Source organism: Candoia aspera, chromosome 11 (assembly GCF_035149785.1).
Source record: "Candoia aspera isolate rCanAsp1 chromosome 11, rCanAsp1.hap2, whole genome shotgun sequence".
Taxonomy (NCBI): Eukaryota; Metazoa; Chordata; class Lepidosauria; order Squamata; family Boidae; genus Candoia; species Candoia aspera.
This window is the reverse complement of record NC_086163.1, coordinates 21,768,013-21,786,037: the sequence shown is the minus strand read 5'-3', so window position 1 is coordinate 21,786,037 and position 18,025 is coordinate 21,768,013. Positions and strand designations below refer to the sequence as shown.

Genomic DNA, 18,025 nt, shown 5'->3' with positions numbered 1-18,025 from the left:
AGGGTAGTCCTCTTCAGTTTGGTCTCCTATGCCTTCCCAGGTAGAGACATAGTCCTAATCTCAAATTCAGAATGAATCCCCTATGGCTGTGTGGGAGTCTAAGCCTTCGGAACCAGAGTCACCATGCTGCCAATACAGAGATGCTACAGAATTAGACCTTGCCGCCACTCTATGTAAGGTCTCAACCTTCTGTAGTCTTTTGCTGGAACAGCTGTCATATAAATCCCAACATAAGAAGTCTTGCTTTGCCCTCTCCAAGGTCCTGAAGAATCCTTGACCTGTCAAAACCTGGATTGTCTTAACAATGCATTACTCCTTGTAAATCTGAGAGCTGAAAGCCTGCCTTTGCTATCATACAATTAAAGTAGGGCATAAAGATACAGAGTACAGGTAAAGGTTCCCCTGCACAGTTGTGTCCGACACTAGGGGGTGGTGTTCATCTCCATTTCATGGCCGAAGAGCCAGTGTTGTCCGAAGACACTTCGGTGGTCATGTGGCTACCATGTCGGTCATGGAACACTGCTACCATCCCACCAAAGTGGTACCTATTTATCTACTCGCATTTGCATGCTTTCAAATTGCTAGGTTGGCAAGAGCTGGGGCGAGCGTGGGAGCTCACTCCATCACGTGGTGCTCAGGTCTTGAACTGCTGAACTTGTGACCTTTCGGTTGACAAGCCTGGCTTCTTAACTGCTGAGCCATCGTGCTCCCTTAACAGAGTATAGGATATTAAAATAATAGCTTAGTCGATAGCAGTAAGTCACTCTAGTACTAATCCTTTGACAGGACCTGGTGCTAGATCACTGATGACCCACTTTATTGTCTGTCTCATCCACTGTTTGGTAACTAAGTTTGTTCTCCTTTTTTTCTTTTCAAGATCCCTGAACATTCAAGCTTTTCTTTATGCTGTAATGACACTGGAAATAGACACTGATAAGCAGTTTTAGTCTACATGCAAATTTCAAGAAGTCCCAGGACAGCATAAGATGCTGTTTTTTATACCCTTCACTCCAATAAAGAAAATGCCCAGAAGAGCTTTGTTGTAACAAAGCACTATTGTCAACAGTCAACTTAGCATGCCACTAGCAGCCATTTTTCAGATCATCTCAAAAGCTAAAGCCTGCAAGATATGTTTACTAATTTTTCAAAGGATAATAATCAATAAAGAAAGAAATCAAACCAATTGCCTCTCTTTTAATTAATCCCTTTTAGAATACTTTTCATGGCTTCTGGAGCGAAGACAACTTGTTAAAACACAAGTAAGATTTCTATCCTTCCTTTCCTCGCAGCTAAGTGATTGAAAGCCCTTTAATAAGGATGCTAAGCATCATTCCACTCATCCAGTCTTCCTCACCAAGCAATGCATATTACATCCTACAACAATAAAGAGCATCTCTGTTTCCTGACCTTGCCACCTTGAAGGAGTGATATCTACTCAACTCTATTTTACTGTATCAAGAATGTTCCATTCAGGCCATAACTACTCCAGCTTAAAAGAAGGCATTGACTGGCCTCAAATAAACTTCCACTTCATGGCCTTGGTGGAAGATCTGCTGTTTACCTTTTCTAAAGACACTGTAAGTTGCTCTCTGGTTTACTTTCTCCCAAACCTACTTCTATTCAGTTATCTACCTGATACACTGCACTCTGGATACGTGCAAAGTAGGTGAACATCTCTCAGGGCCTAAGCTTGTGTGGAACTTTCAAGAAATTCAGAAAGTTGGGCAACCTCAAATGTCTCACCCTGTGCCAAATGATACAGGGATGGTGTTGAAGTCAACACAAATGAACTGAAAAGGTGACAACTGATTTTAGATAGCCAGATCCTCAATTCCTTAACTCTTCCAAGTACTGTAGGTAAAGGTAAAGGTTTCCCTTGACTTTAAGTCCAGACGTGTCCGACTCTAGGGGGCGGTGCTCATCTCTGTTTCAAAGCCAAACAGCTGGTATTTGTCCATAGACACTTCCGTGGTCATGTGGCTGGCATGACTACACGGAACGCCGTTACCTGCCCGCCGAAGCAGTACCTATTAATCTACTCACATTTGCATGTTTTCGAACTGCTAGGTTGGCAGGAGCTGGGACTAGCAACGGGAGCTCACCCCGTCACACGGATTCGAACCGCTGACCTTCCGATCGACAAGCTCAGCAGCTCAGCAGTTTAACCCGCAGCGCCACCACATCCCATTCCAAGTACTGTAGAACCCTACAAAGTTGTATCATGCTCCCATATTCTATCTCCCAGCAGAAACTGATACTTCATTTCCTTGTGTGTGGGGAGGAGAATCCACCTGAAATTAGTTAGCATGGAGGACATGTGTTTGTGGAGCACCTGAAGTAGAAGACATTGTACATGTCCTATTTAACTGCCAACTATATGCCCCAGCAAGGGCTCAGTACCTTCAGACATTAATTGACAGAACCACATACTGGGACCGTAACAAAAGACTATGTTACTTCCTCCAGGGCACAAATCGATATGTGGTCAATAGAACTGTTAAGTTTATAGTTAGGGCTGTCCAACTGAGAACACAATTTATAGAACGCATTGGGGTGGCATGTAAAGGTGATGAATTCATTTAAACTCACATTGTTTCTGTATTTTATTACTTGTTTTATTACATTTTGCATTTTTATCTTACAATTTTATCTCTATTTTACCCTACTGTATTTTATCATATTTTATCTCACCGTAGTATATTTTAGCTAATTTTACTGTATTTTAGTTGTTTTATGGTATCATTTTATATCTTACAGCAGCTGATGCCCAACTTTCTGATATGGTCATTTGACTAATCGATAAAGTTATTCATATATTAGTTAGCATGGTGAGGATAGTAAGTTTTCAGAGAATGGTCTTGCTTAAACCAAACTGCAACATAAGGAATGGGCTGTTGCCTTGAAGAAGGCTTCTCACACCAGTCTTACCAGGACATTCCCATAGCAACCCACAAATCTTTGCATTCAAGAAGTTTTCCCTCCCTTCTTCCCACTAAGACAGTGGCTTTCTTCAGAATAGATAAGTAGGGCAGAAAGTAACTTGAGATCTATTGCTCATGAATATCTATGTATCCCTGCATCACCGTAGGAATATGTATGCTTACATCATTTCCTTTTCTGTAATGTATAAATATCAGTGCAGCTCTTTTGTCTGCAGGAAAGGCACCCCCATCTTGGTGAGAACACCTCCAGTGCGCACTGTTTAATAAATACTGAAGCTCTGCCTTGATTGTTTGTTTTGGGTCCTGCATTTGATACCACAGCATTATGAGGGAAGAAAGAAGGAAAAAAAAATAGCATGAGGTATACCCTTACCTGATTCCTCCATAATCCACAACATGCTCTCCTCACATGCATCCTCCTTGCCTTTCTCACTAGCTTAAATTTTTTAAAAGAGAAGTATGGTAAGCCCTGTATTACCCTCTTAAGTACTGGATTCTGCCTGGGGACTGCCAGTAGTTAACTACTATCCTGGATAATAAGCAGACAGGGCTTTGCCTTAGTGGAGGACCCTGGAGAGCCCCGGCTCATATTCAACTTAATTCTATACTTATTTATTTATAACAGCACTTATTTATTTATAATAGTCATGCGGAAGCAAGGCCCTGTGGTTGACATACAGTACTACAACCAATAATGCAATTAATTAAACAGAATTTATTAGAACTAAAAGATATAAAACATGTCCCTGGAGGAAAAAAAAATCTTTTTTCTTAAAAAAAAAAACCATGTGAAGGACAACAAAAATCAGAACTACACGGTGAGTAAGACGTTAAGTGAACAATAAAGCAGCCATTCGTTTCAGAACGCAATGGGGGTGCCAAGGCCCTTCAACTTAACCTGTTCTGCAGAAGTGGCATCTGCCAGCAAAAAGCCTTTGAAAAGAAGAGTGTCTTCACTCAAGTCGTGGCCAGAAAAACAGGGGGTGGGGGGGTGGGGAGAAGCTCTAACTAAAAAGGACTGGCTGTCTGCTAGAACAGGTTCCATTAGTAGGTCCGTGGATCTGCCCTTAGATGCAGTGAAAGAAGAGCGGTGGGGGTGGGGAAGAAAAAGATAACACCCAAACCATATTGGATTTGGACAACCATGATTAAAATCAACATCAACGTTCCTATAAAGTTGTAGGAATAAACAAAGCCGAGTTCGTGCACTCCTTTTATCTTAATTAAGAACACATGCCAAATGATGGTTTAAGGTAAACGGAGCAAGCCTTCCATTAGCTTAGGTTTGGCGTGCACACACCTATATCCTTCCAAGTCTTTGAAGCAATGGTTGGTTTCCCATTTGTTCCAGGTGGGCTACATTTCCTTTGCATGACAAACCAAGCCTGGAGTGGGAGTGGGTGGGAACCAACCTGTAATATGGGCTTGGTTTAATCAAGATCATATTTTAGCCTTTTCCTGAGACTTCCTAATGGCTACAGGAGTTCGTTCATGGATGTTACATGCCCAGTATCTGTAGGATTAAAAGAGAAAGCGCTGCTAGATCTAGACCAGAGGACAATTAAATTTGAGAGCTTTGATAGACATCTGATATTGCACTAGACTTTGTTGTTGCTTAAATCAATGCTACATAATTACAGCAGTTATGCTTTAATCATTAGTACAGGACCACAAGCAGCTTTGATGAAGCCAAGGAAGAGGGGGGAGGATGGAGGACGGAGGACAAAAAATGTATTTTCCACTGAAGGTGATGGTGAAAGAATAGCTCCACCACACATTCATTTTATTTGTAAATCCTCTCTCCAGCATAAAGCGGGGGAATGGGTGTGGGGACCATGCAATTAAAACCTGATTAGAATAATGTGAAATATTGCCATGATCTTCATGCTTTTTTAGAGAGAGAGAAAAAGACAAATTAAGGTAGGAAATTGAAGGCAGCAACCATTCTGGATGGAAGTCACAGGGTAAGTGCTGTGAAACAAGCACATTGACAGCTGTGTGTTCAGCGATTCATCCTTGCTGATGCAAGATTAGTACCTGATCAGCTACTAATAACTAGGATGATAACATATACTGTATTTTACCAGCTATGTGAAAAGCATGAAGAAGGAAGAAAAGGTATTTCTTCTGGATGGAAAGAAGAAATTGGTGTAGTTTTTAGCTTCCACTTGGCCCGAAACGGCACTTGGAGCACTTCAAGGCACTAGCCAGCCCCAAGTATGGCGATTCTCCTCCCTGCCCCAAGCCCGGTGGCAGAGCCAGGTCTTCAACTTCCTCTGGAAGGCTAGGAGCGATGGGGGCAAGATGTTCCAGAGGGCGGGCGCTACTGCTGAGAAGGCCTGCCTCCTGGACTCGCCAGATGGAATTCTCTTACCGACGGGGTCCTCAGCATGCCTCCTCTGAAAGATTGGGTGGGGCGGGTAGATGTAACGGGGAAGAGGCGGTCCCTCAGCTAGCCCGGTCCCATGCCATGTAGGGCTTTAAAAGTGATAACCAACACCTTGAATTGGACCGGAAGCAAACTGGCACCCAGTGCAGCTCACGCAGCAAAGGTGTTACATGTGCCCTTCTAGGGGCCCCTAAAACTGCTCACACGGCCGCATTCTGGACCAGCTGAAGCTTCCGGATACTCTTCAAGGGTAGCCCCATGTAAAGCGCATTGCAGTAGTCTATATGGGAGATAACAAGGGCATGAGTGACTGTCCGAACTGTCCGACTGTCTTATTTTATGCTATAACATGGGACATGTCTACATCATCTCAGTCTCTTCCAGTGGTTCCAATCCCATAAGACTCCCAGAGTCACCTTGTGCGAGATGGGTGGCCATATCAATGTGAGCAACAAATAAATAAATAAATACACTTTGGTGCGTGTGCTGCACATTTGGAGAAGCTCCTTCCAGAAATTCAATCTACCAGAGGACGCTTTTAAAAAGAGACAATACAAAGCAATATTCACTTCGCTCCAGTTTGCACCTAGAACCAAGCAGCTGTACTGCTTTCTAGAAGCAGCTTCTAGGGGTTACTTGCACAAGCCCTGGTCAAAAGGAAGCATGCTTCTGCTATATTCAAGAAGAACATCTGCATCTTTGACAACAATGATCATCCTAAAGTCATGTTTTTAATCATGTGGATTTCAGCCCCAAATATTGTAATTATATAGCAGGTCCACACTGTGTGAGTTAATGCAGCAATTCCTGAACAGCCCATTCCAATAGCAGTTGTAACCACATTTATTGCATTTAATTATAATTCATGCACACACACACACACACACATTATAAATAGATTTATTTGGATTTTCTTAGGCCCTACTTAACAAATCTTCTCTTACTTTATGGTTACTCAATATTGTGCAAATGAGTACAGTATGTCTTTATCATATCTGTTGAAAATTAAAACTGAACCTATCCAAATGAATTCAGATTGCACCAATCAATTTCTGACTTGCATCGTTTCCCAATGTCTTTACTCTTAAGCCCACTGCATCCTGTTTCTGCATAGGTGTGCATTTTTTGAAACAGGAAAAAAAGACACATTTCCCCATAGGCTATCCATATCTGTATGTACTTCATTATAAAATAAGCACTTGATATGTATGCTAGCCTAAAATATTCTTTATAAATATTAGGGCTTTTTTAAAAAACCCACCAAGAATGGTATAGAAAGATTAGAAAAGGGAAAGGCTAAATGACAATTGTGCACTAGTCAACATATTAACCAAGAAAGAATGAATCAAAGCAGTACACTTAAAAAGGTAGACTAAACAAGATCTACAAGCAGTCTTTGTCTAAACCCAGGGAAATGCAAAATGAAATTTTCTTTCAACGTGGGGAAAAAAATGCATTTATTTTTCATGCCTTCTTCCGATACCCAGGGCACTATTGCTATTTATGAATTTCTGAAGCAGGTCACCTCTCTTTTTGAAGGCCAAGCTTAAATATGAGTTCATCGAAAACAGCTAGCTAGCTAGCAATTTACCCATAGGGTCTGATGTCTAACCTTTCCCTGGCAATCCATTATATATTATCTGCATGACAATCAAGTTATAAGATGCACCAGTGAAAAAAGTGCATTGTCGGTCCACTGATTTAGATTTTCAAAGTCCACATAACTGCCAAGAGATAGGTTGATATTTACAGAGCAAAGAAAACTGTAAATCCTGTTTGCTTAAGCTTCTTGATTACATTTTAAAACTTTCTTCAAATAAGATGTATTGATTTGCTACATCAAGAAGTAATCTATCATCTGTTACACCCAACATCTCCCATAAGCGATGGGAGAATTGCTGGAGGGCTTTTATTATGTTTTTAACTGCGAATTTTGCAGCATTAGGTTTCCAAATTCTGTTGAACAAGCATTTCTTTTAATGAAGACTTTTATCAAAATAAATGCTCTTGTGTTATTTTTAAAGAAACAGTCTCCTATGAGCTTGCATTTGGTGTGGGGAAGGGGGCTTGTAGCAGAGGTACTCACCTGATGGATGAATGACTGGACCTGCAATATGTGGGTTTTAGCCTTTAAGCCTCCATCCTTTTGGAGATGAAAAGTGGGCTTCACATAGCACTCCAGTAGTGATGAACAAATAAATGTGATGCTCATGAACCACATATCATTGCACACACAAGCATGATTCCAATGCCAATCCCAAAGAGCCCTCCTACAGAAAACTACTATAATATATATTGATTACTGATTGCACAGCAGTCATTGGCATCTCTGGGGCAACTGGTACCACATACAGTACATCACGATGATATCACACAAATGGCATCATTTAGTAACTTGTGCAATGACATTATGATGTGCAGACCTCACTGGGGCTGGTTAACCAACATCTATAACAACAATAAAAAGACAATCTATATTAATGGAATGCCACACATGACATGCCACAATCTGGGCATCTCCTTTTGTAAGCCTCTAGTATGGACTGATGGATTGACTTCCATTACATTACCAGGAATTATCATGGTTTGGTGGTTGCATCAGCAAAGACATTGTTTTCTTGCTTAGTTTTCCCAACATACTCTATCTTCTGTGATTGGGCTTCAAAGACTGTTCTAGCTAAAAATGACTTGAGTTAATTCCATTTCCTTCCTAGAATTATCTGTTACTTTCTATTTCATAGGTAAATTTGGCACACATGTCTTGAAACTGGAACGAGTTCATTTCACTTCTCACAGACTTGGCTGGCTGGCATTAAGACACCTGTTATTTCTTATAACATCATAGGGAAATGTCTGTGGATAAACTGAAGAGTTGCTGTATATTCCACTATGAATTCCTTAGAAAAAAAGGTAAAATAAAAAATGTATGAATTAAGAATAATTGCTACTTTTTAATTACCCTTTCCCTCCACAGTGTTTTTGCTTGTTCTCTCCCACTTCTGAATATATACATTTCTAAATGTACTTTAATAGATATCTCATGGTTACCCTTGCAATTATGCTTTAAATTGTTTGAATAAGGTACACAGAGGTCATTAATTACTGATAGATTAAAAGTAGAACAAATAAGTAGAGGTATGAATTTTAAAAGCTCTTAAATATTTTCCTGTTAAGTTGAGTACAAAGTAGAAAAGTGAGAATTCCGGTTGATAGCTATACGTTGATGCATGCTTTACCCAGATCTGCTTAAACTGCAGAATGTTATAGATCACATTCTTTGTTATAGAAAATGTTTTAAAAAACTGCATGATATTCTAAAACATTTTTGTTTTAGAAAAAAAAATAACAGAGAACCTGTAAGTAAAATAACTAGATTTTTCCCTTCATTTTTGGGTGACAAAAAGTATAGCAAATCCCTTTATTGATTGATACTGGGATTATGGCCCAGGTTAAAGTCTTGGACTCAAAATCCTATTCATTTGTTCATTAATTAATTAATTAATTCATTCATTCATTCATTTGTACATGGCACTGTCTGGTTTGAAAATGCTGGATATGTGGTAAACAGGGGATACAGTATGTATAGGTTAATATACATTTGTAAGAGTGAGCTAGAGACATAGGTGTATACTCTTTCTCCAAAGTGTACACATATTGATTTCCCTCATATATCCATTCATCCAGCTAAATACTGAAGACATATATAAACTAAATTTCCCCTAACACATGGCCTTCCAAATGTGCTGGACTGCTCATAATTCCCAGCAAGCATTTTCCATGCAATGTGAATGATAATAGGTTACCAAGACATGCCAAGGGTCACATAAAATTAGGCAGGGGACATTATTAGATATACAAGAGCCATACGGTATTGGAGGATATGCATTTTGAATGTGTATGTACCTATGACACAAATAATGTACACAATACAATCAAATGCAAGGTTATGAATACTATCTGAAAAAAATAAATGAAAGGAAATTGCTATAGGTGCACTGCTGAGGCTATCTATCTATCTATCTATCTATCTATCTATCTATCCATCCATCCATCCATCCATCCATCCATCCAAGGAATTATGATTGATTCCCTCTTCAAAAGCAGAATATTGTATATATGTATTTCACAAGTTCTGTTTTGTACAATGGCCAGGGTAGTGGTGATGGTTGTTTTTAAAATGTATTTTATTGCAAAATGTATACAATCTTATATCTGGAAAGTAAAATGTAAAATTCTAAAATTTCTTGTGACCAAATTTTGCTGCAGTTCAAAGGTGGTCAAGCATGCATTCAGACAGGCTGAACTTTGTCAAAATATGCAATGTTGTAGGATGTAGAAATGGTTAGATGTGAGAGATGGTGGGAAAATTGGCTTTTAAGGTGAGTCAGCCTGAAATATTATATCAGCAACAGCAACTCAGTCTAAGTGCTCGGAGATCTGTGAAAAAGTGCCTCAAAGAAATTCTGCTGTAATTAACTAATTAGTATATACCTATAAAAGTCTGAATTGTGCAGGCAATGGTCTCCTGTGACCATCTGTGGAAGTGAAAGTTGGACTTTGAAGATGCAGGATAGAAAAAGGATTGATGCTTTTGAACTTTGAAGTGGACTCTGAAGATGCAGGATAGAAAAAGGATTGATGCTTTTGAACTGTGAAGTTGGAGAAGACTCCTGAGAATTCCATGGACAGCCAAGGAAACAAACAGATTATAAAATAAAGGAATCCGGACTTTTCACTTGAGACCCAAATGACCAGGCTCAAATTATCATATTTTGGACACTTTATGTGAAGACACAACTCCCTTGAGAAGTCTATAATGATGGAAAGGTGGAAGGAAGAGAAGAAGAGGACAACCAACAGCAAGATGGATGGACTCAGTTACAGCAGCAATGGGCGTACCACTGGAAGACCTGAAAGGCCAGTTAGTGAGATATCATCCTGGAGAAGGTCTATCTATGTGATCGCTAAGAGTTGACACCGAGTTGATTTCACATCATCAATCAAAATGGAGTTGAGGAAGTTCCTATGACCATTTCCAAGATTCTAGATTTATCCCAGATTAACATTAAAAATCCTGTACTGAAATTCTTGCTTCTTTGGTCTTGGTAGCTACAGGGAGGTCAATAACAGTTTTTCCAAAATTGAAGGGTTGCTATTTGGTTTATATTTTTCATTTGCTTTTTGAACAAAAGCACCTCCAGCTTCAGTGATAAAAGAAGGGAGCTTTTCTTCAAGGCAACCTAGTAGCATGTGAATGCTGGGGCTGTGCCCGGCATTGCATTCCATCCCATCACAAACGGAATATCTGTCATTTTCAACTTCACCTTTGAATCTACTTATTACACGGGCAAACATTTTGTCCCTGACCCCTCCTCAACATGCTTGAAGCCTACACTGTCCCTTAGAAGCCACATCAAGAGATGCTTCAGAAACAACAATAAAAGCCCTTCTGGTATGACATGGCATAAATTAGCATCTCTCTGCAAACCAGTGCAGAATTATGCTTGCTTGTTGAAGCTAAGCAATCTTTAGTACCCAGTAGGGATCTTCCAAGCTTCCTTAAAAATTCATTTGTACTTTAATTAAGGAACATGCTTCCTTCCCATCCCTAATTAACACACCAACAGTCTAATAAAAATAGATCCCCAAACATTGTTGTTTTCATCATTTCTATGCTCAGGAAATAGGTTGAATGGGAAACACAGGAAATTCAGCAATGAAAAGTTGCAATATCATTTCCACTTTGGTTGTTATAGTTGGTAATTTCAATTAAGCCTCATGCTAATTATTTTTAAGCACCCAGAGGGTAAAGGAGATGTGCTTTGGGGTGTGTGTGCAGCTAGCACCCATTTCTGGCCATCGCTACTTGGTTAGCTTTTGAAGATTTCCTCCACTTTGCTCCTACTAGGCAACTGCCCTTAATCTGCCCATCCAAAATTTCCCAGTTGGTGGGCTTTGGAGTCCATCTACTCAACCAGTAGGACAACCCTGAGAGATGGCTGTCCCTGTTCTTTCAAGACTTTCAGCGGGGGAGCACTCAGCCCATTATCCAAATACAGTTTATTAAATTAGACTGTTGGTGTGCTTTTCAGGGAAGCACTGAAAAACTTTTCTGGTTATAAATAAATATTTTTGGATTTGATGGGCAGGGAAAATTTTGTTATCTATTATGGAAAAACTGCTCTGATCATTAAGAAGTTTTTCTTAATATCTGTAATCCATTGTCCTTAATATTGTTGCCAATAGTATGAATCATCTAACTTTATACAACTTCATAACCAGCTTTTCATGGAGAAAGTTGGAAATTTTGGATGCAGACCTTGCTTTCTCTAAATAAGAGATTCTCACACAATGGAGTTGTCAAAGTCTTTGAAAATTTGCTGCTGGTCAGATGAGATCAAGTGTATCTAGATATTTTGGATGTTTAGCCAAATATGGTCAAGGAATTAGGGAAGTCCAAAACATTAGGAGAATACCCAGTTGGAGAAGAGACCACAGTTCAGAAGAACAGTACCTATTTTTCACATAGAACATAAAGGATTTTCTCTTAGCTATCATTAGATAATAAGATATCAAATAATTATGTTAACAAAGTTGGCTTCCTGATACCTTGAATATTTGTTGAGTTTGAGCGGCCCAAGTGCTCTGCACAAATCTGCTTTGTATACCCACAAAACTGAATAAATGAAACAACTAAACTGAGCCAGTTGGATATAATGAGGACATCCCCATCATGGATAGAGCTTCCATATCAACTAGTCCAAATTTTGCTAATGCTACAGCACCGTCTCCTTAAAAGAACTCTAATTTAAAAAAAATGGACATTTCCAAGTCAGCCTACTCCACAGTCAAACCATTGGAACTAGTGCCAAATCAAATACCAAACTCCAAAGTATTCCCAGCTCAGATTTAATTTGGAGCATTTCCTTTTCACACGTCATATCAAAACCAGCCTTTGATTTTATATAAATATTTTGCAACAGCTCCTCACTTGCTGTCTTTATGAGGAAACATCAAAAGAGCTTCTAGCGATTCAATTCTCACTGAAGTATACAGCACACAAACAAAATTGTTTTTGATGTTACCCAGAATGTATTTATTCATATTTTTAATTTAAGATCATTAGAATTAGCAATAGTCTAATTGCATGCCTGTAATTTACTTGTAACTATCATTATAAGGTTTTCTCTTCTGATCAATCAGGGTGTTGCTTATTTTCAGAAAACTCTACAGGCAAAATATTATAAATACCATTACTTTGAGTGTTTAAACTCTAATACTTAGAGATAAGGTACATTTTGAGAAATTGCAACAAAGGTAAAATTAACTAATCTAGAGTAACTCATTAATCCAAATTTTGGAGACTTTCTGGATACTAAATTTATTTGAATTTAGAATACTTTGAAAAAGTAGGGGTGAATGAACATGACAAATCTAACTTTGCTGGATTCTAGGTTCCCTTGATGTTAAATGCATTTCATCCACCATCTTCATCCCTTTGCAAATGTGTTTAAAAATTTCTGCATGAAAACTTTAAAAATACAGTATGTACAGTCAATTCTCGTCATTCACGGTAGTTAACATTCTATAAAGTCACCGTGAACACTGAATTAGTGAATACTGAAACCTCAGCTGGGAATGTGCATGTTGGGTGACTCAAATTTTTCAGTGGTCTGCATGTCCATGAATGACTGTGAAAGGGCTGAAAGCATTGACCTTGGGGTTACAAATAAATTTTATGGAGTAGGCAAATTTGCAAATATGGAATCTGCAAATAATGAGAATCAACTGTATATCTGCTCAGAGAATCAATTCTGATACATTAGAAATGTTATATATATTTACAGGGCTGTGACTCTCCTTAGGGGACAGGTTTAACAGATGCTGCATTTTTGGCTTTCTGGGAATAAAAGTTGGCAAAGCGTATAAGACTTAAGGGCAGATGCTTTGAGGCTGAGGGAAGTTTTCTAATTCAGGGCTTTTAAAAATCAAGATTCCATTACCTTCTCTATTGTTTCATGAGCCAGAGCTGCCAGAAATCTGACAAATTACAAAATAATACTTGCAGGCATTTTGATAGAGGTGCCATCTAGGTTGGGGAAGAAGGAAATTTGAAGAGATTTATTTCTCCAACCTTCCCTGCATGATTGTCCTGCTCAAGGTGGAATGAAGCAACTGAATGGAATGGAAAACTGTAACTCCCTTCTGTCAACAGCTGCCCAGGTGTATGGTTTCCTTCCTTGGGAAACAGGGAACCCGTAGAACTGCAGTGTGACCACTAAAGTAGACTTAATAAAGATCTCCCTAAAAGTGTGGAAATTATGCATCTGCACAGTGCAGCCTTTCTGTCTTAAAAGGGGATATGTGCCGTCCTTGGTATGCAGCTCCTGGAACAGAGGATCACAATTTCATCAGGTGCACATGAGACTCTACCAACAGGAGCCTGCGAGTCCAGCCCCACCAAATCCTTGATCCAGCAGTGGATTATATTTTCTTACCCACATGCACTATGTACATACCATACCACAAGATGAGAAAGGGGTCAATGTTTTCTGTGTTGGAGAAATAATAGATATTTATTCAAGGACATATTTACGTATGTACTTGGTAGCAGAGAAACAAAATGGTTTGCTAATCTCTGTGTTGCTGGAAGAGCACTGCATGGGGGGCAGGGGAAAACAACTGTGCCTATTCTATCTGCTGGCTACAGAAAGCTCTTAAGAAAACCCCCTGTAGTTTCCAGGAGGTTGTTAGAATCACAGGTCACAGACAAGAAGAGATCCTGCTGGGCTCAGCAAATTGAATGCAATTTTAGTCATTTAAGTGGCCCTGTTTTTTCACAGCCTACGCACTGGTGGCAATCACAAGGAAAATGCAATTGTCCATGCAAAAAAAAAAAGGGGGGGGGGAGGAAGTGTAGAAAAAGAATCAAAACCCAGTTTAAACACACAGATGTACCTATGCACACCCCCACACAGTAAAAACAGTCGAAATTTGCTGACACACGTCAAGTGAATGCAGCAACAGGAGGGGAAAAAGTAAATTTCCGTTGCTTTTCTGTGTGGCATTAAACCTACCCCTTTGAACTATAGTTCAGCTTTCTTCATTTGCATGTGATCATGGGAGGAGTGTATTCTGTGCTGACCTTTTTTTTTTTTTTTGCATTCCTGACAATTCTCATTCACACCAACAGCTCTTTTTTCTCCCAAGAAATAAAAAAAAAACCAGCGTTTTCTTTTTCTAGACATCATGCATATGACACATGGGAAAAAAGAAGTGATTGTGGTTGCCAGAGACAACTCTGTCTCTGTCCAGTGTAATTGTTGAAGCAATCCTAAATAAGAGAGGAAGAGAAATAAGGGCTGAATTAATTTAATTTATTTGTGGTACAGTTTTAGACCAGAAGAAAAAAATACGGCTTGCTTCAGCCTTCAAGGCTCCAGAGGACACCCATTCAATTACATTCTTGGTTCATTCATGGAAAGTTTGTCTCTCACTTGGTTGGTTGCTTGGTGGTTTACTTAATACATTGCATTTTTGTCTCCTGGAATCCCAAAGGTCTATAAAGCTTTTTCCTCATTTTATTCCAGTGACATCAAATTGGTCTGAGAAAGGAATTGGCCCAAAATTGCCCAAACATTTGATGTGCAAAAAACACTACAAATTGGGATGTAACAATGTTGAAACTCAAACTAGACTGCTTTGGCTCTTTTTGAAATTGCCTTATGTAGTAGTAAGACAACAGATCTGTAGGATGACCTGATATTTAGGGATAGACAACGACTTTGTTTCTGCTCGTTGCTTTAATCTCACTTTCTTTCCATCTAGTTTGGTAGATAAGTAGGTGTAATACTATCCATTTTAATTGGTTGGTGCCACTTGAATAATAATAATAAATAATAAGGGCCTCGTATGGCGCAGAGTGGTGGGTGGCAGTATTGCAACCGAAACTCTCCCCACGACCCGAGTTCGATCCCAGCGGAAGCTGGATCCTCTCTCAGGCAGCCGGCTCAGGTCGACTCAACCTTCCATCCTTCCGAGGCTGGTAAAATGAGCACCCAGCTGGGGACTGGGGAAGGCAGTGGCAAACCGCCCTGCTATTGTCTGCCAAGAAAACGTAGCGAAAGAGGCATCCCCCCAAAGGGTCAGACATGACTTGGTGCTTGCACAGGGGACCTTTCACCTTCACCACCACTTGAATAAAGGGAACTGCTTCCCTTTGTATGGGAAGGTTGGAGGTTTCAGCCATTTCTAAGTTTACTTAAGGGAAAAGTTTGATATTACTCCAATATTTATGGCTTCTTCCCTAATTAAGGAAAACAAACATCTGATCGCAAAGGACAAAGAGCCATTTCAGAAGGGAAGGAAAGTGTCAGAACATCTGTCCTGCCCAAATTTACTTCCTAGAACACATCCACTTGCTGTGAAAAAAAGGGGGATTTTAATCTGCAGGATGGTTGATTGTCCAGCATGATATACTGATATTACTTTCTATATTAGTGATTTATTGCAGTCTGCAAAAAACCAAGGCTTTGCAAGGAAGCTGTCACAACTGGTGCCACTTCAGTCTGTAACTACACCTTCTTCCAAGTTGTCTCTCCAAATGTTTCTGCTGACTTTCCTGGTCCCGTACTATAAACCCAATCTTTAGCATCCCCCAGAAGGAAAAGATAAAGCATTGTGTTTCCTGTTGTTCAATTCCTTGCTTGCAGACTCAGAAAGGGCAGGCAAATAGACAACAATAGAAGAAGACACAGCGGGGTTGGGAAGCTCTAACATTAAAAACAGAACAGAACTCCTGCAGATAAAACATTGCAAAGCATCGGAAAAAATGAGCTATCTGAAGAAATTGAAAGTGGTGCAGTCTTGTGAGATCATTATTACTGGAACTTCCTTACCGTTAAAACATACCAGAGGATGCAAGACAGTTCAAACACAAAAAACAGCTTAACTGACTGTTCCTATCTCAAAATAAAGCTTAAATGTTCTGGGAGTTGTATTTTGAGAGCAACTATCAGCAATTTGTTCTGTTCGGATAGAACCCAACTCAGTGGTTTCAACAGATGTTTCGAGTGGGTTTTTTTCTTTCCAAGCTTGAAATAAAACACATTTACCTTTTTGAACACACCTCTAAAATTCATTTCTGAGTGACTGGGCAAGAAACATGTTTTTGTGTGCAGGTGAAAACATGCACATCACCACCAGGACATAATTCAACTTCAAAGAGTCAAAAAAATAATCTGAATTCTTTCAGTAAACTTTATCCCCTATAATCAATCAATAAGAAAGAAAGAAAGAAAGAAAGAAAGAAAGAAAGAAAGAAAGAAAGAAAGACTTTCTTTACCGTATATCTCTGTTGATATAAGTAAAAGTAGCTAGCATTTTGATTTTACACAGTACGTTTTAATATTTCCAAACTACCTTTTTATCTATATCAAATCCTGTCCTCTCATTTCTATGAAGTTAAAAAAGATCTCTGTGCAGAAGGTCCAAATTAAGGCATCCCCAACAGATGGCTATCCAACCTTTGTTTGAACACATTTGGTAAACAGAACTCACAATTTCCCTAGAAAATTGGCTTTGGTGTCAGACCGTTAATAATGTTTTTTTTAAAACATTCAGTTGGAATTGACCTTCTTTTAATATAAGAATATTATTATATGTCCTGTATTTGGTGAAGATACAGAACAAGTAAGGCCCTCTTTATTGAGTTGAAGAATTCATGCCAGGTTATTCGTATTATGTTTATGGGCTGCCTGAAGCTTCAATTTGGAGAAAGATTCAGTTGGAACATATTTGAACTGAATTGTCTCACTGATTTGATGCATCAAGTCTAGTCCAGGGCCTTTCGATCATTTCAAAGAACATTTATACATGCACACCTACACTTCTATCAAATCAGTTATTTTAACTTAATTGATTCAAATCAAGGACTCACATCACCAAGTCAACTTGATTCTTCCAATTCAACTGAATTAGAGAATTTGAACTGAATTCACTCATTGAATGTCAAGTTCAATTGAGATGTTGTCTAACTGGATACTCCTGCTCAATGTACTTTCTCCATCACAGTCAACCAAACTATAAAGGCTTGTAAGAGAGATTCTAGAAGCTGGATTAGTTACCTGTTGGAGACCCTTCCATGACGTGCCCAATGTATGGTCCTTCCCGGAAGATAGGCCTGTTGTCATTCTGATCAATGATGATAATATCAAAAGGGACTGGACCTTCTATGATCTTGCCAGAGACATCAGTGATCTCTACCTGCAGCTGTATAAATAGAAGAAACATAGAAGAAACATAAAAGAAATCTGAGTCACATTGTTATCCCAGCAAGGAGAGTTGACATCAGCATTTTTGTCATTAGGAGTCCCTAGCCATGTTAGCACTTGAGACGGTGGGGATAAAGGCAGGATGGTAGTGAACATAAGCAATCGAAACACATTCATGCTGAGATCCCCTTTGGGCACATTGCAACTGAATTGCCATATTTACTGTCGGGGGGGCAGGGGGAGAAACACAATTTGATGCTAATGAAGTGAATATTTGCTTAGAATAAGTATTTTTCCTCCTTTTCTCCTTCAAGCATAATTATACTGAAGGGGAACATTCTGAACCACAAAATAAATTGCAAGATAGGCCAACCCTGCACGCTAGGAAGCAGAAAGAAGATTGTTAGCAGGGTATAAAGAAA

The 18,025-nt window shown here is 39.3% G+C and overlaps 1 protein-coding gene across 1 annotated transcript in view; it reads right to left on the bottom strand.

Moving 5' to 3' along the window:
• The window catches only part of CDH13 (cadherin 13), a 489,049-nt gene that overhangs the window by 184,898 nt on the left and 286,126 nt on the right, over positions 1 to 18,025 (bottom strand). The window contains exon 6 of the mRNA XM_063312654.1: positions 17,457 to 17,601. Within this exon, the coding sequence (XP_063168724.1) occupies positions 17,457 to 17,601 (145 nt within the window). The remainder of the gene's footprint in view (positions 1 to 17,456; positions 17,602 to 18,025) is intronic.